The sequence below is a fragment of the Hydra vulgaris genome, chromosome 09, assembly GCF_038396675.1.
Source record: "Hydra vulgaris chromosome 09, alternate assembly HydraT2T_AEP".
Lineage (NCBI taxonomy): Eukaryota > Metazoa > Cnidaria > Hydrozoa > Anthoathecata > Hydridae > Hydra > Hydra vulgaris.
Genome location: NC_088928.1, coordinates 54,509,343 through 54,533,304, shown reverse-complemented (window position 1 = coordinate 54,533,304; position 23,962 = coordinate 54,509,343). Strand labels below are relative to the sequence as shown.

Here is a 23,962-nt window from a genome sequence, read left to right as displayed (position 1 = left end):
ATTAGGAAATGTTTTTGAATGGTAAATCTTGTGGAAAACTGTATTGCCCCCTGTTGCTGAGGTTTGGCTGGCACAATATAAACGCTACATCGCCTTTTTTGATGACAGAGATGTCATCTTTCTCCGGAAACGTGAAAAATTCCTGGCCAGATCTTCTCAAAAAATTTATGACAAACTCATTTCCATCTGCAACTAATGCTTGGGTTAACCCAACATAGTATTTGACAATTTTTTTGGAAGTTTGAAACTTCACAGTCACAAAGTCATTCATTTTAATTGACAAGCTGTCCTCCTCACTATCGCCGTAAACACTGTGATAACTTAGTCTTGTCTTTTTCTTTTTACATTTACTTGGGCCTTGGTTTTCTTGTGCCAAACCTTTGGATATTGTTCCTTCAGCAAGTGCTTTTTTCCTTTTCAAGGATCGTTGGCCTGGTATGTTAAGGAATTTCTTAAAACAGAAGCAAATAAAATTATTTATAAAAAAAAATTGCAAAATTAAATAACAGTTAAATAAGGTTTTTGATGCACAACTTATTTTAATATTTTATGAAAATACAAGGCTCGCTGAAAAACTAAATATTAATGTTCAAACATTCTTGATGGCTAAATACCTAGAACATTTAAGCAATGCAAAAGTTTGCAATATTCAATATGAGCCAATTTAAATTTATACATTAAAAGGATACGAGGATGAAGATCTGTCAAAGATTCAGTAGGGATTAGTACTTCTCCAATACTATAGTGATTGCATTTTGTACCATTGTTACATTAAGTGCATGTCAGCCTTCTCATATACAATGTTTCTTTTTTAGTGGAACTCCAAAACACCTCATGAACTTGTAAAGTCCCCTTTTTAATAGTATAGATGGTTATACTTGGACACTTTTTTTTTATTTCTTCAACCAAACAATTAATATCAGGAATATCTTTCCCTTGTCCTATTATTCTGTCTGCCATTCTTTTGATACATCCCCCTATTCCATCAGGGGCACCTTTTCCGTGCCCCTTTTCTGTGAAATGCCATCTCATTGTTTTAGCTCCAAACTCTTTTCGAAAAAAAGTACCTAGCAAATAGAACATGGACTTGTTTTGGTACTGTTGAGAAGTACTATCGCTAAGAAAATGAACTGTTTCAATGATAGGCAGCTTTTTTTTCAAGTCATAAATAACAGGCTTTAAATGTGCGCAGATCCCAACAAAGTCGTGTTGCCTGTTATCTGAAAATGTACAGTAAGATTTGGCCTTTATTTTGTTTTCAGAAATACTGTAATAGTACACCACAACTGTATGGATTGACACTTGGTTTCTTGATCCAACAAAATGGAGCAATTGAATTTCTTTTGAGTATTTGCAATTGTAATTTTCTGAAAAATCACAATGAATGAAAATATCCCTAGGCCCCAAGTTATTTTTTATTTCTGATGTAGCTTTGTACTTGTGTTTTATATTGCATACATGCCTCATAAACTTTTCCAACATGTTATTAATAAAATTTAAAAAAAACTGTTTTTTAGTTAATGTTAACTCTTCTTTTACAGTTTTAAAACATGTCTTCATTTTACCTTTTACCAAAACTTCAACTCTTTTTTTAGACCATTGGGGAAAAGTTGCTTGTTCATTCTCATATTCTTTAGAAACTATTTTTTTGTTTTTTTTTTCTACCCAAAAGGGTCTCAATTTACAAAATGTGCTATAAGATGTTGAATTGAACTTGTTTTTTTGTTTAAAGTCATTATACAAATTTAATATTGTATCATTCAATAGTCTTTTCTGTTTTTTCAGTTTGTTTCTTGTTATTGTTTCTTTTTTCCCAGTAAGCCTACTAGAACTATCTTTTTCTAAAAAGTTTTGTACTTCCATCTTAAGTTTTCATTGTTTCAGTATATTTGAGAGTTAATGTGTATGGTATGGATTGCGTGGTAAGATATATCTAGAAGTAAGATTGTTGAGGCTTCTTTGAAGTCTGTACTTCTTTATTATCTTTCCGCTTAATACCCTGGCAATAATACATCTCTCAGTAAAAAAATTTGATTGTATTTTGTCTTTAACACTTTGCTAAAAAGCAAGCTTTTCTTTACTTTCTTTGAGCATTTTGTACCACTAGTCATTTTTTTAACCACCTTTCGAGGAGTATTATCTCTTGCAGACTGCAGTCTGTAGAATTTTTGTTTGTATTTATCACCTCTTTGCTTTAACAATTTGTTTTTTTCTTCTAATTTTTGGATTTTTTTCTATAACCCATCTCTATACTTTCTACGCATTTTTGTTGACAAATATTCATGTTGACAAATATTCAATTAGTTGTTGTCTTTTCTTTTTCATTTCTTGACTTCTTTTGGTCCTTTCCTTCCAACCTTTTCTTACTGATCTATTATCCCTTTCTGAAAGTTCATAAATTTTCTTCTGTGTTGCTTTTTTTCTTTCTCTGTCGTTTTGTTTTTGTTCTTCATACTTTTCTGAGTTTTCAGCTTTCATCTTCTCCCTCGCATTTCGAGGCTAGGACTCTGTTCTCCTTGGAGTAAACATGTCCAGGTAATAGCTAGTAATTAAAATTATTGCTTATAAAAAAATAAATTTCTATAAATGTTTACCACAGATGTGACACGCTCACACTAACAAATTCAATCCTACAGCTTTTTTTTGATGTTAACAACTCTATCTACAGACGTAACACTTGAGCAGGTGACACGAGTTTCAATCATATAAAAGTTACTTTGAAAATATGTTTTGAGGAAAATAATATGTCAACTTTAATTTTAATGTATTTTTAATTATTTATTATGCATTAAAAAAAAGTAAAGTACTTCTATCAAGAATTAAACTATTTGGGATTAGCAAAAGGTCTGGGTGGTGACATTCCACGGACGTGACTTGTCACAGTCTGTGGAACATAATTTATTCACTGAAAATACTATTTTGGATTGGGTTAGATTAGTTTAACATTGTATGAGCTGTAAATTTATTATTTGTACCCGTTAAAAATAAAAATAGTATTACCTTGAAAGACAGTATATTGCTACCTTTCTGGAGAATCACCCGTATATACTTACATACAAAAATTATAAAAGTATTCTAATAAAGTGCTTGCACTTGAATAATTTTTGAGTAATTTAAAATTTCCATTCAATTTAAGTTTTTAAATAAGGAAGTTAATGTAATACTTTATTTGATAACATCTGAAAGATGGTTTATTCATTTTAAAATTTTAATAATTATGTTCATATTTAAAAAAAATCTGTTTGGTCTAATTTAACAGTTGTGTTGCAATGGTTAGAGTTCTGACTCAAAACCTATAGCAAGGCCCATTATATTATTTATAGAAAATAGAAAGAAAAACAACATTATGGCAATGTGACAATGGTTGAAGGTTGGCTGCAAGAGCAGATCCAACTATGTATCAAATGCGTTTTGCACTTTGTCTGAAAAAGAAAGGACATCATTGGAAGATCCGCTCCAGGTATGGCAATAGTATTCCATACAAGGATGAATTTGAGATTTATAGAGATAAAGAATAGTATCTGGAGTAAGAAAGTGGCAAGAATGATAAAGAGATGCAACCTTAGCTGGTGCTAATTTTTAAATAGGCTTGATAGAGTTAATCCTAGAAGACAAAGGGTAGATGACTCATGGAGTATATTACTGTTCATAATCTAGAATGATCTAGAATATTGTAAATAGATCTTGAGCGTTGCAAAAAAAAATTGAGTTTTATCTGAGTTAAAGTTTACCAGCCACTAAGAGCCCCCTGCTGTAGCAGAATTGAGATAGTAAGAAGAAAGCTTGTGGAGAAGACCAGCATGCCAAACCTTATCAAAAGCTTTAGAAATGTCAAGAGCGATAGCTTTAAACTCTCCACCTCTATCTAATGCATTAAAACAGAATCTCGACAAGCTCTTTAGATTTGTCATCCGCAGTGACCAGGTCAGCTGTGTTGATGTTACCCGGACTCGCTTATTCAATAGCAAAGAAAACACCTGTTTATTGATCCAAAAACAGCTGCTGATGTCCGCAAATCTTGAAGTCAATAGTGGTATCTCTGTAAACAATCAAATGAAATCCTCTGTCATATGTATTAAAACTACAAATATAAAGTCTTTACAAAATTTAAAAAGAAATACAATTAATCAAGGTATCCAAAATGCTCAATCTGCTATAACTGAATCTCCCATGATTTATGCTACTATTAAAATCAATCTTTAGATATTTTTGTAGTCACTAACACATGGATAAAATTATATGACCCTCCTGCAATTTGAGTATGGTGTCATCAGGATTCAAAACAATTCAATATTGTTGATCAGACCATGATGGTCTGATCAACAGATCATAATCATTGATCACCATCATACATATATATACACACACATAGGTATCTACATACATACATACATACATACATACATACATACATACATACATACATACATACATACATACATACATACATACATACATACATACATACATACATACATACATACATGCATACATACATACATACATACATAAAAACATACAAACATATATATATATATATATATATATATATATATATATATATATATATATATATATATATATATTTATATATATATATATATAATTTGTCAGTTCAGGTTATCCTGCTAGTGGTAACATGTAACCTAGTACAATCTGCTTCATGTCCTGGTGCCTTGTATAATATGCTTTACCAGGCAAAAACTAGAAAAAGCCAACTCTGACATAAAACACCCCCTGTTTTGGAGCTCTTGGTTAAGTAATGACTAGCAATGGTGTCTTGATAAGAATGCTCCTCTTGTGCAGGTGTTAAATACATCCAGCTACTATCTTGTAATAGGCCTCCTAGGCAATAACTTTAGCGGTAAATAGATTCTATCTGTTGAACAGCCTTGCACCCCTTCTTTATCTATAAACATTATTATCTGGCACAGATATATTTTTAATACATTGTTTCCAGTTTAGGATGTTGAATGCCAGATCTTCTTGACTCAATTCATGGGTTTTGCTTGTGTCTCTGTTTTTTGGCTAGACAACTCATTCTACTATCACCTAATGAGGGTACAGCTCTAAAACTCAGTTTTATGGTTCTATAGCCAGCTGGTAATCAGTTTTCTTGAACTCTGTGGTAGCTCTATGAGAGGCTGACTCCATCAACAGCTGAGAAATATTAAAGTATTAACAGTGCCATGTTGCGCATGGATGGTGTCCCTTTTTGTACTTATGGTGTGCATTGTTACAGCTTAGAGTTGATTAATTGTAATGAGGCAAATGCTAGGGCCATTACTGTGCACTGAGTACATTCTATGCTTTAAGTCAAATTCTTTAACAAATTTAAAAATGACTAAAGAACCAAAAAATATAAAACACAAAAAACCATCGCCATCACCAAGTTCTCTAAAACCTATCGTTCACTAATATTCATGGTTTTCAAAGTAACGTTTCTTCTGTTGAGTCTTATAACTTGCTCTTTGTGAGACCAATTTGAGTTCGGCTGTCTCATCATGTGATCTTAGTGTTAATAGTTACCTTCCTTTAATTCATAAATACTCCACTAGTCATATGCTTGGCCTGGACATTTACATTCATAACATTTGTTAGGAAACTAGGTTTGAATTCAGACTATTCTTTTATGTGCTTACATTTAGCACCACTTGACTCTATCGTCTTTCTCTTTGTTCTATATTGCTCTCCTTCATCTCAAAACTACACTCTTTTTGATGTTATTTCTGATCAAATTGAGCCCTCTCTCTTTATTCATGAGCCAATACTGTTGTTGTTGGTGACTTCAACACTTAACACACTGAATGGCTTGGCTCTAGTGTCAGTGACTCTGTAGGCGTTAAAACCCACTACTTTTGCTTTTCTCAATCCCTAATCCCAGACAACCCGAATCATTTACCTTCTCTACTCAACTTATTTCTTGTTTCTGATCCTAGTCAGTGCCCAGTTTCTCAACATTCCCTCTTAGGTGCTTCTGATCATGGTTTGATCTCTCCAAAACTATTATCTCATTCTTCTTCATCATCTAAATCCCCCTATCATTGTACCTCTTACAACTACTATAAAGCTTATTGGGTCTCTTTCTGTGGTTTTCTTTATGATAGCCCTTAGGTAGATTTCTTTTGTATTCCTGCTGACAAATATGCTTTTTACATAACTTCACGGATTCAATCTGGCATGAAATCTTTCATTCCCACTCGACAATTCCAGGTCAAGCCTCACTCTTCTCCGTGGTTTTCCTCACATTGTGCTGCTGCAATTTCTAATCGAAACTTTTACTTCCGTATCTACCAGCAAAACAATTCTCCAGAGAACAGACGTCTGTTTATTACTGCTAGAAACCATTGTAAAAAGATTTTGTCTAACGCCAAAGCCCGCTATTCTCAAGTCATGAAATCTTAATTTCATCACAAAAATTAGACTCTCATGACTTCTGGAGAATCATTAAGAGTATCAATAATAAGAGCAAATCTGTTATTCCACCTCTTTTGTATGGTTCAGACTTTGTTACCTCATCTAAAGACAAAGCTGAATTGTTTGTTAAGAACTTTTCATCAATATCATCTCTTGATTCCACTAGTTTCGTTCTACCTAATTTAGCTGTCAAACAGGTTGATTAATTGCTTGACATTCGTATCATTCCAGCTTCTGTATCTAAAGTGATTTCCTGCTTAGACTCTTTACAGCTTGCGGTCCAGACAACATACCTGTTATAGTCTTGCAGAAGCGTTCTCTGTAGCTGTTGTCTATACTTTCAAAACTATTTAACAAGTGCTTATCAGAGTCTTGTTTTCCAGCCTGCTGGAAAGTGGCATCTCTATTTTCAAAAATTCTGGAGACTGATCTGATTCGCCTAACTAACATGCCATTAATCTTCGTCTTACCATATGCAAGGTTTTTGAATCTTTAATTAACAAGCACTCAATCTCTCATCTTGAATCTAATAATTTACTTTCTAATAATCAATATGAGATTTGATCTTCTCATTCTACTGCTGATTTGCTAACAGTAATAACCTATAGGTTTTATCGTGCATTAGATAAAGGTGGAGAGGTTATGGCTATCACACTTTACATTTCTTAGTCTTTTGATAAAATTTGGCATGCTGGTCTTCTCCATAAGCTTTCTTTTTGTGGTGTATTTGGTAACATATTTAAGATTATTTAATCCTTCCTTTCCAATTGTAGTATTTAAGTTGTTCTCAATGGACAGCACTTTTCTTCATATTCTGTAACTTCAGGAATTCCTCAAGCTTCAGTCCTTTGCCCTATACTCTTTTTAATTTACATTAACGATCTTCCTGATATTCTCACATATAAGGTGGCATTGCTTGCTGATGATACTACCATTTATTCTTGTCTTGATAAGGTGCCAACACTCTCTGATTGCTTGCAGGGGGCATTTGAGCTTGAAAAGGGTCTAATTTCTGCTACAGCATGGGGCTCACAGTGGCTGGTGAACTTAAATTTGGATAAAACTCAATTTTTTTAGCTAATTGTTATCACAATAATTTAGATCTTGCTATATTTATGAACGGTGATAAACTTGATGAGTCATCTACCCTTCATCTTCTATGATTAGCACTTACTTCCGATCTTTCTTGAAAACTGTGTTTCAAATCCAATACATAATTAGCATCTGCTTAAGTTGCATCTCTTTATTGAGCTCCTAACTTTTTTACTCTGGATTATATTTTCTGTCTCTATTAGTCTCAAATCCGGCCTTTTATGGAATACTCTGACCATATCTGTGGCTGATATTTTAATGATGCCCTTTCTTTTTTAGACATGGTGCAAAAACAAATTGTAAACATAGTTGGACCTGCTTTTGCAGCCAACCTCTAACCATTATCACATTGTCGCAAAGTTGCTTCTTTTTCTGTTATCTGCAAATACTATAATGGGCACTGCTTTAAGAAGCTAGTGTCTCTTGCACCATCCACTATAATTCATTATTATGTTACTCATCATTCAATCAAGTCTTATCTTTTTTCTGTGACTGTTCCTAAGTGCTCCATAAACTCTTATTCCTTAGTTTTATTCCTGGAATGTCGGCTCTTTGGAATTTGCTTTCTTCAACTTGCTTTCCTGATTCATATAATTTGCAATTTTTTAAGTCGTCTGTCAATCGGTATCTTGCTCTACAAAGTATATATTTTCTCTTTCATTAACTTGTAACTCTAATAATGGTTGCTTGCAGCCTTATTGGAAGCAAGATGTTAAATATATATATATCTATATATATATATATATATATATATATATATATATATATATATATATATATATATATATATATATATATATATATATATATATATATATATATATATATATATCTATATATATATATATATATATATATATATATATATATATATATATATATATATATATATATATATATATATGTATATGTGTATATGTATATGTGTATATGTATATGTGTATATGTATACATATACATATACCATGTATATGTATACATATATATATATATATATATATATACATATATATATATATATATATATATATATATAAATATATCTATATATATATATATATATATATATATATATATATATATATATATATATATATATATATATATATATATATATATATATATATATATATGTATATATATATACGTATATATATAAACTATGTTAGTGTATTCTACAAACAGAGTGCTCAATATTCTAAAAGAACAGAGCAATAATAAATTAGTAAAAACACTTATCTAATTTTTAATTTCTTCAACACTGTGTTTCACCATGAATAGGTACATCAGGAAGAATTCTTATTCTTCCTGATGAACCAACTGATGGTGAAACACAGTCTTAAAGAAATCAAAAATTAGATAAGTGTTTTTACTAATTTACATATATATATGTTTATGTATATATATATATATATATATATATATATATATATATATATATATATATATATATATATATATATATATATATATCTTATACTGCTGATTTAAGTGAACAGTGTGACATCATACTAAAATAGCCTGCTGCTGGGGGCTTCAGTACATACAGCAACTGACAAACAGCCTGACTTGCTGTGAAGTGCTGCTACATTGACTGATGTTTTGGGATGGGGCAGCAATCTTTTCATTTATTATTTTTTGTTTTCTTCTTTTTCTAAAAAAGTTGTATCAATTTAGATAAGCAAGAAAAGTAAGCATGTGCTCACATAATTATGCTATAGTAGATATATATATATATATATATATATATATATATATATATATATATATATATATATATATATATATATATATATATATATACATACATACATGTTTTAAAAGTATTTACAAACAATAAATGTTGTACTTTTAAGTATCTATAAATCAAAAGTGGTGTTTTAAAACATTTTTTAATTATAAAGATTGCTAGTAACTTGAATATTGCAGAGAATTTAATTAAGTATTGGTCTGTTTAGAAACTGCATTGGTTTTGATTTATTACCAAAAGATGATTGGGAGATTTTCCCTGAAAGTATCAGTTTAGAAAATAAAATCGGGGAAGGTGCTTTTGGTACTGTCTTTGTAGCTAAAATAAGTGTAAAGGATATTTCGAAAGCAGGGAAAGCTAACCAAATATTATCAATGTTTGATATCAAAGAAGATTCTGTTATTAATGTTGCTGCGAAACTTTTGAAAGGTATTTTTTTAATTTTTATAACTTATGATTTTAATAAATCTTTTTATAATAAATCTTAATAGATTTTTAATAGAAAATTCATTTCAACCACTCATTTTATTTCAGTTAGAGTTTCAGTTAAGAGTTTTTCATTTCAAGCTAAATAAAAAAGTAAAAAAGAAAGAACAATTGAAGGGTTGGAGCAGACAAATATTGTAAATTGTGTGAACCGGATAAAAATAATTAGAAGAGATTTCCTAAGCATTGATTATTGAGTAAAATCTAAATAAATAAAAGAGTTCTGAGAGTGAAAAGCAGATTGAGATTGAAAAACAGACTTAAGTGAATAACAATATTGAGTTTCATTTATTAGCTGGTGGAACAAAAAGACAAGTTTTCTTGAGTTGCAACCATGATAATGTTTGTAGAAATTAAATAGAGGTTCAAGTCACTGCAAACTCCAGTCTGTTACAGATGAGAGATTGCATACAAGATTAGTTGCTTATTCTGATCAAATAAAAAGTGATAACCTTTTAAAAGATTGGAGTATATAGTTTTGTCAACAAAAAGAGCCATATTAGAAAATTGAGTAAGATTAATAAGAATACCATTAATGTACATTAGAAAAAAAAAGACCAAAACTTGTGGTGTTTTAAAAGTTACTGGAAATAGAGGAAAGTGTTGTTCATAAAGGATAACCATTACTATTTATAGAACTTTCTATTCTATTTCTAAAACATTAGAAGCATCCAAGGTGCGATATTATATATTGTTTGTAAATTAAGGACCCAAAGACCTTGCTAATAATAATAAAAATACTGATTAGGCAATAGTTAGAAGGGTCAGACTGATGTTCAGATTTTTTTTTAATATTGGTTCAGCAGATGTTGTTTTTAATGTTCTGCTAAAAACGTGTTAAGTTGTTTAGAGATTATTGAAAATAGTTTTAGAGAACACTTATTTAATAACACTTATCAAGAACACTTATTCAAGAACACTTATTCAAGAATACTTATTCAAGAACACTTATTCAAGAACACTTATTCAAGACTTAAGAACACAAAATTAAATTCATCCTCAAGATACAAATCTCTTATTCGTCCCTTCATCCGTCCCAAATCTTTTATTCTACTGGGAGTTAATTTAAAATTATTAATAAAAAAAGAGTGACAGGGGACATTATCACAAGGATCACAAGCTGTTGAAGAGTTTTAGTGAAAAATAACTTTAGCAATAAAAGCTGTGTTGATTTTGATGTTTAACAACGGATTAAAAATTAAATGATTTTTTTGGGTGTGGCCGAGAAGAGTGTGGTCATTAGATTTAAGAGATAAATTAGAGAAAAAATTTTTTGCAAATAGTTCTGCCTAATCTATAAATGATATAATAAAATAAAATGCAAATATGAAAGATAATGAGTTAAAAAATGTTAAGCTAATAAAATAATAAACAAAAGATAAAATAAACTTATTCTAATGAATTTCTAAAAGTCACTAAAACTGAAATTCTGATACAAGATTTAGTATTATAATTTTTTGAAATAATAAAAAACTTTTAAATATTCATTAAGATGAAAACGATGAAAAATAATTATGATGAGAAGCAATTCAATTATGAATAGAAGCAAGAACAAGAAGAAAAAAATCATGGAAAGGATTACGGGTTTAAATCAAATTGAAGAAATAAGAGCTTCGATTGCTGCTTAAATCTAAAAAATTACAATTTTCAGAAATTAAAAGATTAAATCAAAAATCAAGAAATATTAGTAAGTGATTAGAGTTGTATGTAAAAAAAAATCACAAATTACTATCTGGTCACAAATTACTACTTGGTAGCAAATTACTTCCTGCGTAATTGATTATGAAATAAATATAGCCATAGAATGCAATAAATTTTATGATACTGCTCTGTGTTAATTACCTTTTTAATTTGAAGTGGCAACATCAACACTTTCAAGTACTGAAATATTTAGATTCAACCCTCGGAATTAGCGTCAGTATTCAGCAATGCTGACCTAACTGCCAACCTAAAAGTGTTTGAGGTCAGCAAAAAATTGCCGACCTTGTTTCTATGTTTTATGGTAAGACTTTTGTATCAATTTTTTTTGCTGTCCTGATGCCGACCTCTAAAAGATTTAGGTCAGCAAATTATTGCCAACTTTATTTTTCCTAGTTCCGAGGGTTGTAGTTTAGAACTAACACACAAAATTTATTGCAGAATGTTGCCTATAAAAAGCAACATTCTAAGAGAATTTTTATCGCTGCTACTAACTTTTAGCAAAAGTTATAAAAAACAAATCATAATTATTTTTTGCCAACATGTAAATCATGAACTGCTATGTAATGATAAAATATTTTAGCCCAAATATTTTGTTTTTGCTGTTAGAAAACCTCCGCTTATTCCAATCACCTGGAATAAGCTGAGGAATCTTCAATATTTTGAGGGCGTTTTGCAATTTCTGTTGGTATACAGACAGGATTATTAGCATTATTTGTAGTAAATGAACGCTTAACTATTGTTCTTACAAGTCCAGGCCAGGATATAAATAAAAAATGAAAAGCAACAGATTGATATAATTGAAACAGGTATAGTTGAGTGTCAATCAGGTGAGGATATGATCAACCACTGGTATGTTTGAATGTTACAAAAAAATTTGGAATAGAAAGTTTTATAATTGTAATTTGTGCTGACACAACAGCGTGTAACACTGGTTAAATAAAGATTTTGTTAGTGTTTGAGAGGAACTTTTAGATTGACCTCTGTTAAGAATTCTTTGTAGAAAACATTCTCAAGGAAAATACATATTACATGCAACAAATACAACTCTAAAACAGAAAGAAAAGGTCCATAAGAATATAATTGGTCATAAAAATCATAAAAGTTTACATAATATTTAAAGCTGCTTGGTCAATGCATTATAAAAATGTCAAAAAAATATATAAATCAGTTATCAAAGTTTCCATAGTGCGAAGTTGGTGGAACGTGGAACTCCTTTAGAAGATATAGCTAAAAATTATTGAAGATTCAGAACTTAATGAGTGCATTGGTCAGAATTCTTGGCTAATATTTGAACTAATTTCTTATCAAAATGGTTAGAAAGTCCACCTGATTTTTGGTCTAATGATCCTGATAATAAATAAATTATGCAGTGATTTATAAAAAGTTTGGTTTGCTTAAATGAATGTTTTAAAAGAGCAATTAAATTGCTAATTGACTTTATTGGTTCAAGAAGAAAAAAATGCAAGACACTTTACTAATTTTGAAGGAAGACCAGGATAGTTTTCCATTTTATAAGTTTAACTGGTTTAAATAAATAATAGGTTGTTACAAAAGTTTAACTTCATATAAAAAACATTTAATCTACTTTTTTTATATATTATAAAATGTTCATAAAATCTTTAAAAAAATCTTGGCATATTTTTCTTTCTGTAGACCACAGAACCTTTTATGCACATTATTATTTTTATTTTTTTTAAATTGAATAAACAAAAAACTGCTTAACTTGAAAGACAGCTATTAGTTGAATATTTTTAAACCTAACAAAGTAATAAAAAAAAGCTGGTTACAACAACCTGGTAAAAAATGAAAATTATGACCCTTTTTGACAATATGTTTTTAATGATACAAGGAGCTGATCTCCAGAGTAAGACTGTTAGAGCTTGTTTTTAAGGAATAAAAAAGTTTTGCGTATGTAAAGTTAATGTGCCAGAAAAATTTTTCTAAAGTTTTGTGAAACTTACTATAACCAAATAACATTTGAAATATAATACTAAAAAATAGAAAAACACAGAATATCATAGAAATCTTATTTATTTCTATGATATTCTGTGTTCTTCTATTATTGAGTGAATAAAGTGAAGATATATTTAAAATTAATGAAGATATATTTAAATTAATTTTTAAAATGTTAAAGATTTTAAATTTGAATTTAAAATCAATGATTTAATAAGCCACAAACTAAACAGATTATTTATCATTATTTGTTTTTAAACATCTCTTTGCGTTTTAAAATATCTAGTAAAATGTTTTTAGGATAATTATCTATTAGATTAAATTATGCAACATAAAAATCAGTATTTGTTTTAATTTCAGATGGTGCTAACCAATCAGAGTTGGATGATTTTCAAGAGGAAATCAGCCTCATGAAAGGAATTGGATATCATAAAAATATTGTAAATATGATTGGTTGCTCTACAATTAAAAAACCATTATGTTTGATTGTTGAATTTATGGAGAATGGAGATTTGTTGCAGTTTTTGAGAAACAAACGATCCAAAGTGAGTTCTTATAATTTTTTTTGATTTACTATTTTTTGTGGTAAATATGAAGTAATGATATTATGCAACACAACATATATTATTTTATAAATTTTTGTACGCATATGCTTATGAGTTTTATGTGTATTTAGTTATGACATCAAAAAAATTTTAATATATGTTTTTTTAGTCTTTGTGGTCGATTAAAGACTTTCAAAAAAATTTAACATGAAAATTAACATGTTCATATGAGCAAGTTTAATAAGAGTAAATTTATAACTAGAATCTGTTTTTTATGACAAGTTTTAATTTTTATAAAGTAAATAAACAACAAAATTTCAAAAGTTACTTTTTAGACGAGATTTAATGCAGGCAGAATAATGCTTTATCTTACCTTTATTGTCCTATTTTCAAAAACTTAGGATATGTTAGGGCTTTAATAACAATATAAAAAAAGGAATAAGTAGCCTCCTTTCCTGCTCCCTTTGCCTTGGAGAGATGAACACAGTTGAAACAAAAAAAAAGAAACAAACTTTAAAATAGTATAATACATTAGTCGTATGTAGAGATGTCACCCAAATGTGATGTGTGATTTAGCGGAATTAAGAATTGCGGTTTTAGATTAAACATTTTGACTTGCCAAATTCAAATTGTACTAAGTTGAAACAAATGCTCAAAATTTTACTCACAGTGTTTTTTATAAACAGTGTTTAGTAGGGGTGGTTGCGAGGTGGTTAAATAGTTAATGGTGCTTACATGGTGCTTTACGCACTTAAAAGCTTATTTATAAATGTTGTTTGCTTAGTAACAATTAAAAAAAAGTTTATGATTTACAGAATAGTTATTTACAAATCACAATTATGTAGATGTCTTTTTATAATATTATTATAAAAAGACATCTACATGATTGTGATTTGTAACCTTATAATATTATTATGAAATATTATTATTATAATAATATTATGAAAAGATAATTGTGATTTGTAAATAACTATTCTGTAAACTAACCGAACAACATTTATAAACAAGCTTTTAAGTGCATAAAGCTCCATGTAAGCACCATTAACCACCTAATCACCTTGTAACCACCCCTACTAAACACTGTTTATACATATTGTTGATTTTTTTCAACATGACGATTACATTATGTAGAATTTTTTTATTGAAATGCACCTTAATATTAATAAATGCATGTATTAAAGTCCCTATCTATTCCTATTTTGTATCCAATCATTAGCGGGATTTAATGTTGACCGAAGCTGGCAGCTTAAACTTTAGTGATATTTTTATATATGAATTTAATTTTTCCAGCTTTCTACATCCAAGCTTAATGGAGAGTCAGCAGTAAACTTTATGTATACCCAAAGCTATCAACAAACTCTCGAGGTTTTGTTTTATATCTTTGTTTAATAACTTCAATATATTTTATTTTAAATTGCTTGATTTTTTAAATTTTTTATTGTCTTTAAATTTTTTCCAGACAACGATAAGTGAGAGCTGCACTTCTGAATGTATGCCCTACGAGATTCCTCTAGATAAAATTGGTTTAATAACACCTAATGATCTGATCAGTTTTGCATGGCAAGTTGCAGCAGGAATGGTATTCTTTTTGTTGCAACTTATAATTTATAAGGTTACTAGAAGGTTACAATTTAAATCTAAATGATTTTTCTAAAGTATTTAGTTAAGCACAAGCATGTGGTAGTTATCTGCACTAAATTTTGCCACAATGAAAGTTTTTTTAAATATTTGCAAATATTTAGCATACGTAAAATGAATAACTTTAATTTGATTTTAAAGATAAGTTCTTATAAAGTTTTAAAAACTTGGATCGAAAAAAGGTTATAAAATAATAAACAGTATTAAATATACTAAAACAATGCTGCACAATGTAATAAAACTATGCTAAAGCATTTTTACTTAAGATTTTTTTTTTTTTTTTTTTTAAATCACGCTATCTTAATTAAAAATGCTGATATTGATCTAGAAAAAACTTTAAAGAAAAAATGATCTAGAAAATAATTTAAAATGTTACTGTTCACTTGGTTCTCAAGACTCTTAAAGTAAACTGTTTTTGGTCATTAATTAGCTATGTTTTTTTCCAATTATATGTATGTATGTTTGTAATATTATCTTTTACGACAGCTCATACAGAACTACTCGGAATTTTTTAAAACTGTTCCTCGTCTAAATTTTTTTTTTAAATATGTTTTAAAAATTTTTTTGATTACAAGCAAATCCATCATTTAAGTCAGGTTATCCTGCCACTGGTAATATGTAACTCAGTACAACCTGTTTCATGTTCTGCTGCTTCAGGATATGCTTTTTTAGGCAAAGGCTGGGAGAAGTCAACTCTGACTTAAAACACCCCCTGACTTGAGGCTCTTGGTTGAGTAAAGGCTAGAGATCAAGTCTCAATAAAAATACTCATCTTAAGAAGGTATTAAATAGATCCAACTACTGCAGTAAGCCTCCTAGGCAATGACTTAAGGGGTAAACAGAATCTATCTGATGACCAGCTTTGCACCCCTTCTTCAACTATTAGGCTGTTGTAGATGTATTTATAATGCATTGTTTCTAGTTTAGGATATTAAATGCTAGATCTTCTTGACACAATGCATGAGTTTTGCTTGTGCCTCTCTTTTTAGACTAGGCAATTCATTCTATTATCTCCTATTGAAGGTACAGCTCTAAAACTAATTTTTATGGTTCTGAGGCTGGCTGGTAGTCAGGTTTCCTGAACTCTGTGGTAGCTCTCAGAGAGGCTGATTCCATCAACAGCTATAAAATATCAGAGTACTAAAAGTGCCATGTTGCGCATGGATGGTGTCCCTGTTTGTGCTTTTGGTGTACATTGTTGAGGCCACATTAGAAGCCTTTTGTTACAGCTTAGGGTTTATTATTAGAAATGAGGCAAATGCTTGAACTATTAAATAGTTTGCTGAGAACTATCTGTGCTTTGAGTCAAGTTCTTTAATAAATTTAAAAAAGAATTAAGTACCAAAAACTATAAAACACAAAAAACTATCGTTATCACCAAGTTCTCTAAATCACGCACTAACATTCGTGGTCTTTGAAGTAACTTTTCTTCTGTTGAGTCTTATCTCTTGCCTTTTGTGAGAATAATTTGAGTTCGGTTGCCTCATCTTGTGATTATAGTGTTGACGGTTATCTTCCTATAATTCGTAAAGAATCCAGTAGTTACATTTTTGGCCTTTTTGGGCATTTATTTTTATAAGAATTCATCCATTTGTCAGTAGACTCGATTTGAATCCACAGACTCTTCTTTTATGTGCTTTTGTTTAGCACCACTTCATTCTATTGCCTTTCTCTTTGTTCTATATTTATCTCCTTCATCTCAAGACTGACTCTTTATCCTTCAGCCTATATTGTTGCTGGTGGTGACTTTAATGCTCATCACACTGAATGGCTTGGCTACAGTATCAGTGACTGCAAGTTTTAAGGCCCATAACTTTTGCCTTTCTCAAACCCTAACAAAAATAGTCAACTTTCCAACTTGTTTCTCAGATAATCCAAATTATTTTCTTTTTTTTTGTTATTTACCTCCTCAAGGCCGAGAAGCCCACATCTGATGAGGAGGCTACTTAATAGTGGTTATAACCCTCTCTCAACTCTATAACTCCAAAACACAAACCTTGATAAACAAGGCCACTGCGCGGAGAAACAAGTTAAGCGCAGTACTACCCTTTGGTGCTTCTGATCACGGTTTGATCTAAAACTATTATCTCATTCTTCTTCATTATTAGAATCCCTCTATCATTGTTCCTTTTATAACTACCTAAAAGCTGACTGGGACTCTTTCTGTGGTTTTCTTTGTGATGGCCCTTGGGTAGAAATCTTTTGTTTTCCTGCTGACAAATGTTCTTCTTACATAACTTCTTGAATTCAGTCTGGCATGGAATCTTTTATTCCTGCTCAACAATTCCAAGTTAAGCCTCACTCTTCTCCATGGTTTTCCTCTCATTGTGCTTCTAATCAAGACCATTATTTTCATATCTGCCAGTAAAATTATTTTCCAGAAAACAGATGTCTATTTACAATTGCTAGAAACCATTATAAAAAGATTTTGTCTAACGCCAAAGCCTGCTGTTCTCAGGTCTCAAAATCTTGTATTTCATCTCAAAAATTTGGCGCTTGTGACTTTTATGGTTCAGATTTAGTCACCTCACCTAAAGTTAATTCTGAATTTTTTGCTAAGAACTTCTCGTCAATATCATATTTTGATTCCACTAGTCACGTTCTACCTGATGTAGTTATCAAACAAGTTATTCCATTACCTGACTTTTGTTTCACTCCAGCCTCTGTATCAAAAGTATTTTCCTGCTTAGACTCTTTTACAGCTTGTGGATAACATACCTGTTATAGTCTTGCAGAAGTGTTTTCCGGAGCTATCATCTATACTTTCAATCTATTTAATAATTGCTTATCAGAGTCTTGTTTTTCTGCCTGCTGGAAAGCAGCATCTGTTATCCCTGTTTTCAAAAATCCTGGAGAGCAATCTGACTTGTTCAACTACCATCCCATTACTCTTCTTTTTATCATAAGCAAGGTTTTGAGTCTTTGAGTCTTTGACAAACAAACTCATTTCTCTCTTCTTAAATCTAATAACTTACTTTCTGATCATTAATATGGATTTTTGATCTTCTCATTCTACTGGTGATTTGTTAACAGTAATAACCAATAGTTTTTATTATGCATTAGATAAGTGTGGAGAGGCTAAGGCAATCACTCTTGACATTTTTGAAGCCTTTGATAAGGTTTGGCAGGTAATATCTTTGAGAATATTGAATCCTTTCTTTTTAGTTGTAGTATAAAATTTGTCCTCGATTAACAGGATTCTTTTTTATATCCTGTATCTTTAAGGGTTCCTCTAGGCTCTATCCTTGGCCCTATTTTCTTTTTAAATTTACATTAATGATCTTCCAGATATTTTCATATCTAAGGTGTTTGTTTCATTGTTCACCGATGATACTACTATTTATTCTTGTCTTGATAAGAAGCCAACACTCTCTGATTGCTTAGTAGGGGCAGTTGAGCTTGAAAAGTATACCACTTCTGCTACAGCATGGGGCTCACAGTGGCTGGTGAACTTTAATTCAGATAAAACTCTTTTATCTGTGTTAGTTTTTTTCATCTAATTTTTATCAAAATAATTTAGATTTTCCTATTTTTATGAACAGTAATGCACTCAATGAGTCATTTACCCTTAATCTTTTAGGATTTACTCTTACTTTCTATCTTTCTTGGAAACCATATATAAATTATTTGCAAAATTAACATCTGCTAAGATTGTATCTCTTTATTGCGCTTGCCACTTTCTTACTCAGAATTCTATTTTTTATCTTTATAAATCTCAAATCTGTTCTTGTATGATATACTTTGGCCATATCTGGGTGGATCTCCCAATGATGCCCTTTCTCTTTTAGACAAGGTGCAAAATGCATTGTAAACATAGTTGGAACTGCTCTTGCAGCCAACCTCTAACCATTTTTACATAGTCGTAATGTTGCTTCTTTTTCTCTTTGCTATAAATACTATAATGGGTACTGCTCTAAAGAGCTAGCTTCTCTTGTTCCATCTACTAAAATTCATTCTCGTGTTACTTGTCATTTAATTAAGTCTCATTCTTTTACTGTGAATGTTTCTAAGTGTTCAAAAGTTCTTATTCGTCAAATAATTTCCTTTATCTTGTTTTCTAGATTCGTATAATTTGCAATCTTTTAAGTCGTCTTTCAAATGTTATCTTGCTCTATAAACTTCATTTTTTTTCTTTTAGTAACTTCCAATTCTAATAGTGGTTGCTTGCAGTCTTGTTGAAAGTGAAGATGTCAAAAAAAAAAATCTGTCATCAAAAATACGTTTAAATTTCATTTTTAATTTTAACATGAATAATGTTTTTTGTTATTCATAAAAGTCTTGATTTTTTCTGACAAGCATGAGGCTGACAGATAAACCATATTTAAAGGGTCAGATTTACAGACTACAAAGGTGTAAAAACTACTTCTGTTTATTATTGTTAACTTTTAAATATATTATTGTAATAATATTAATATTATTTTGTAATAATTTTGTTAACTTCTTTAATTTACTTTAGCTTGTACTTTTTTTTTTTGTGAATGAATAATAACACAAAATATATATATCTAATATTATAATATCAAGAAATAAAATGAATAAATAGATGTTTCTAATATTATAATATCAAGTTTTACTTCAGCTAATAGATAATTTTCAAAAAATATAGTGGCTGATTTCAAAAAATAAACTCTTTTTCCATCCGAGGAAGTAAAAGTCTAATAGTGTTTTAAAAGCTGGGACTTGAAGCAAAATGCATACTATTATGATTATCTTAAAGAACAATTGTAACAGAAATATCATTATCAATTTTTAGGCTGCCTGAATGATTAAATGTATATATTTATGATTTTTTACTTTTTTGTGTTAATGTTGTAATAAGTTTGTAAAATATATAATGGTTACTCGAACAAGTTTGTAAAATATATAAATGCTATACTCAAGCTAGAATTATTCTATGACTGTTTTTCTCCTAGAAAATATAATAAATATGATTTGCAAGTATATAATCTTTTATTTAAAACACTCAAAATAATTTATTTTTATCAAATTAACTAGATGAACAAGACAAGTTTGCAGCTTCCGTGTATTTATTGAGACTTAGGTTGGCACTTGTTGTCGCTGATGTTGATTTTAAAATGTTTTTATATGAGATTATAACTTGATTTATAAAAAATGAAAGATTACTAAAAATCAAAGATCAGAAAAAAAGAAATAATTTTTTTTTTTTGAATTATGTTTTTAAAAAACAACAAAATATGTTACATGTATGACTTTTTGTCACTTGTGATTTAATTTTGTCTTCATTCATACTAGTCTCTAAAAATTTGTGTTTACATGGAAAAAAAACTCAGAAACCAAAATAAGAATATTTAATTTAAAATGTGTTTGGAATTCAGTTTCTTACTTGTTTTTGGTCACTTTACCCTTAATGTATTTCCCAATAATTCTAATACATTTTTACCAGCCTTTTTTATGAACAATAAAAGTAGCATTTAAAAGCTCTTTGCTCTTCTTGTAGAGCAGCCAAGGTACGGTGGTTATAGTGCTTGCTTCTAAATTGATTGGTTCGTTGTTCAATGGTAGCTCCTAACATATTTACAACTTTGTTAAGGAAGGAGATTTAAATTTCTGCACTGTATTAAGACTGTAAGGACTTCTTGGAGCACCTTAAAAACCAGATTATAAAAAATTTATTATTTTAACGTTTATTTCAGGAATTTCTTTCATGTAATAAATTGGTACATCGAGACCTTGCTGCAAGAAATATATTGGTAGGTGCTGAGAAAAATTTAAAAATATCTGACTTTGGACTTACACGTAGAGTCAATGACGAATTGAATTACATGAGCAGTAAAAATCGTCGATTACCAATAAAGTGGATGTCAGTTGAAGCCATATTTGATCAAGTGTTCACAGCGTGCAGTGATGTGTAAGCTAGTTAATCAATTTAAATAAAATTAAATTTTATAAATATTATTTTTTATACATATTAAAATTAATCTTTTATTATATGCTGATATTTAAAAAAATTAAACATTAGTTAATATATTTTAAAATATGTAATTCATGTAAATTATACAATTTATGTTTTAGGTGGTCTTATGGCATTCTGTTATTTGAAATTGTTACACTAGGTAAGTTTTACAGTTTTGTATTGTAGAATTTTAAGAACCTCTAAGTTAAAATGATGATTTTTTTTGATTTTTTTGTTTGTTTGTTTTACAGGGGGTACTCCTTATCCCAGTATAAATAATCGTGAACTTCTTACTCTTTTAAAATCTGGCTATAGAATGGATCGACCAGAAAATTGTTCTGAACCAATGTAATCTCTTGTTTTCTTTTTTCTTTTTACGATTGTAAACGATACGATTGTTACGGTTTTCTTTTTACGATTGTAAACGAATGTCTACTTTTGTATCTGATTTTTTAACATTTTTTTTTATTTATTAATTAAGGTACGATATTATGCTACACTGTTGGAATGAAGATCCATTACAACGACCTACTTTTACAGAATTACGTGAACGTTTCGATAAAATAATGTCTCAAGGTGATTCTTATTTGAACTTTGATATTGACGAAAAGAATGTTTATTATAACGCTGCATCGTTTAACAGTCTACCTGCTGAAACAGATGATGCTGCATTGGAGGAAGATATTTTCCAAAAACCTGTTTACATAAAATCAGTTGAAGAAATTAAAAAATCAACTGAGGAAAAATTCACTTCATTGAATGAAAGATACACGAATCAGTTATCTACATTATGTGAAGAATTGCGCAATTAGTTGTTTTTGTTATTTATTTCTTCAAGATAGTTTGTTTTTGTTTATTTAAATTAGTTAAGAAATTTTTAAGTATAATTTTTTTTCCCACTATTTAAACAGAAATAAATGTATATTAAATATATGTATAATAAATTTTGTTTATTGTTTTAAATATATAAGTTAATTTAAATGTATAATTTATTTAACAAATATATTTGTATGCTAATATATTTATTAATGGCTTTTTCTAGTTATTACTTAAACTTTAACAAAAGTTTTTACAAAACATTTTACAAAGCACCTGCTTTTTTTTGTGGGAGAGGGGGGGGGGGGCGTGAGGCTGTGCGTCGCACGAGGGCGATAAGTAAAATGGAGCAGATTATAAGCTTAACTCGCTGACAGAAATAAGTAATAACGTTGCTGGATAAAATTTGTTAACAAAAATTATATCAAAAAAGTTACCAGTAAGAATTATATACTAAAAAATAATTTTAAATCTGGAGTGTTCTTCAATCTTATTACATACGCAATAAAAATTTACTGCATCCAAATAACTATTCAGTACATCACTGAAATCATATCATTAAATGCCAAATTTAATGGGGACATCCATTAAATTTAGCTTTAGCTTTAGCATAAAAAATTGCTCGTTGATTTTTGTAATTTTTTTTCTGCGTATTCCATTTTTTTTTTTTGTCTTCATACTATTCACGTTATCACGTTCCTTAGCGCGGAGATCATTGAATTCCTTTGTTTAACTTGTTCAAGATATATTTTTGTTAATAAAAAGAAGTCTCTTTTTTTTTATATAAATTACCGTGAACCTATTTATTCGACAGCAAAATTGTTATGAACTTAAAGGATAAGGTAGGTTAAGCAAAAATAAAAACACTGAGGTTTGTAAAACGTAGCAACGCTTTTCCACCTTTAGAAAAAATAAAAACAAATTAAAACAAAAAAAAACAAAAAAAAAAAGGTTTTTAAAAAGTAGCAAAAGTGCTCAATTAAATTTGAAGAACAGGAAAAATTTCTTTTGAAACTTTGTGTATAGAAATTTTAGATAAAACCAGTGAGTCAATTTTAATCTCCTCTTCATATATCGCAATGTGACAAGCAAGTTAGTTTTCTGAATTTAGAAAGGTAACTTGTTTACCACATGGTGGTCTATATAAAGAGAAGATTAAAATAGACTTACCAGTTTTATTTAAAATTTCTAACCACAATAAATATGTTTAATAAATTTTTTTTCAGTAAATAAGTTTTAACATGCTTGTTTGATTAGCTGAATTTATTTATTTTTTTTGAATTAAAATTTGTCAAATATACAAAATGAAATAACTTTATTGTTTACAATGTAACTATTATAATACTACTACTGCAAACCATATTGTCATTTTTTTTTTTTTTTTTTGCCTGCACATCAAAATCAATGAATGCGTTTTTATTTTTCATTTAAGTTTTATGTTTAATTATATTACGTTGTTGTATTTACTGAAATCTGTTTTCAATGTAATTTGCATTTAGTTTTTTTGCGCTTGAAACGTACGATGTAAAAATTATTTCTTATCACCACCTAAAAACATGAACAATTTTTTTTTTTTTTTAACATCTTCGCTTCTAAGCAGGCGACCACTAATTAGAGTTTCCTGAACAACTGAAAGTAGCTAAAGTTACT

The 23,962-nt window shown here is 29.4% G+C and overlaps 1 protein-coding gene across 1 annotated transcript; it reads left to right on the top strand.

Moving 5' to 3' along the window:
- The first annotated feature begins 2,527 nt into the window (after positions 1-2,527).
- Positions 2,528-22,308, top strand: LOC100199204 (fibroblast growth factor receptor 3). Its single transcript, XM_065806908.1, has 9 exons — positions 2,528-2,535; positions 9,468-9,688; positions 13,760-13,944; positions 15,235-15,309; positions 15,404-15,523; positions 21,237-21,451; positions 21,616-21,656; positions 21,748-21,844; positions 21,978-22,308. Exons 1-9 carry the CDS (start codon positions 2,528-2,530, stop codon positions 22,306-22,308), a joined length of 1,293 nt encoding a protein of 430 aa, XP_065662980.1.
- The last annotated feature ends 1,654 nt before the right edge of the window (positions 22,309-23,962 follow it).

Bases quoted from the DNA above. Each gene is read 5' to 3' on its own strand.
- LOC100199204 (XM_065806908.1), top strand. The intron at 13,945-15,234 runs GTGAGTTCTTAT...TAATTTTTCCAG, and splicing joins TGAGAAACAAACGATCCAAA to CTTTCTACATCCAAGCTTAA. The intron at 15,524-21,236 runs GTATTCTTTTTG...CGTTTATTTCAG, and splicing joins GGCAAGTTGCAGCAGGAATG to GAATTTCTTTCATGTAATAA.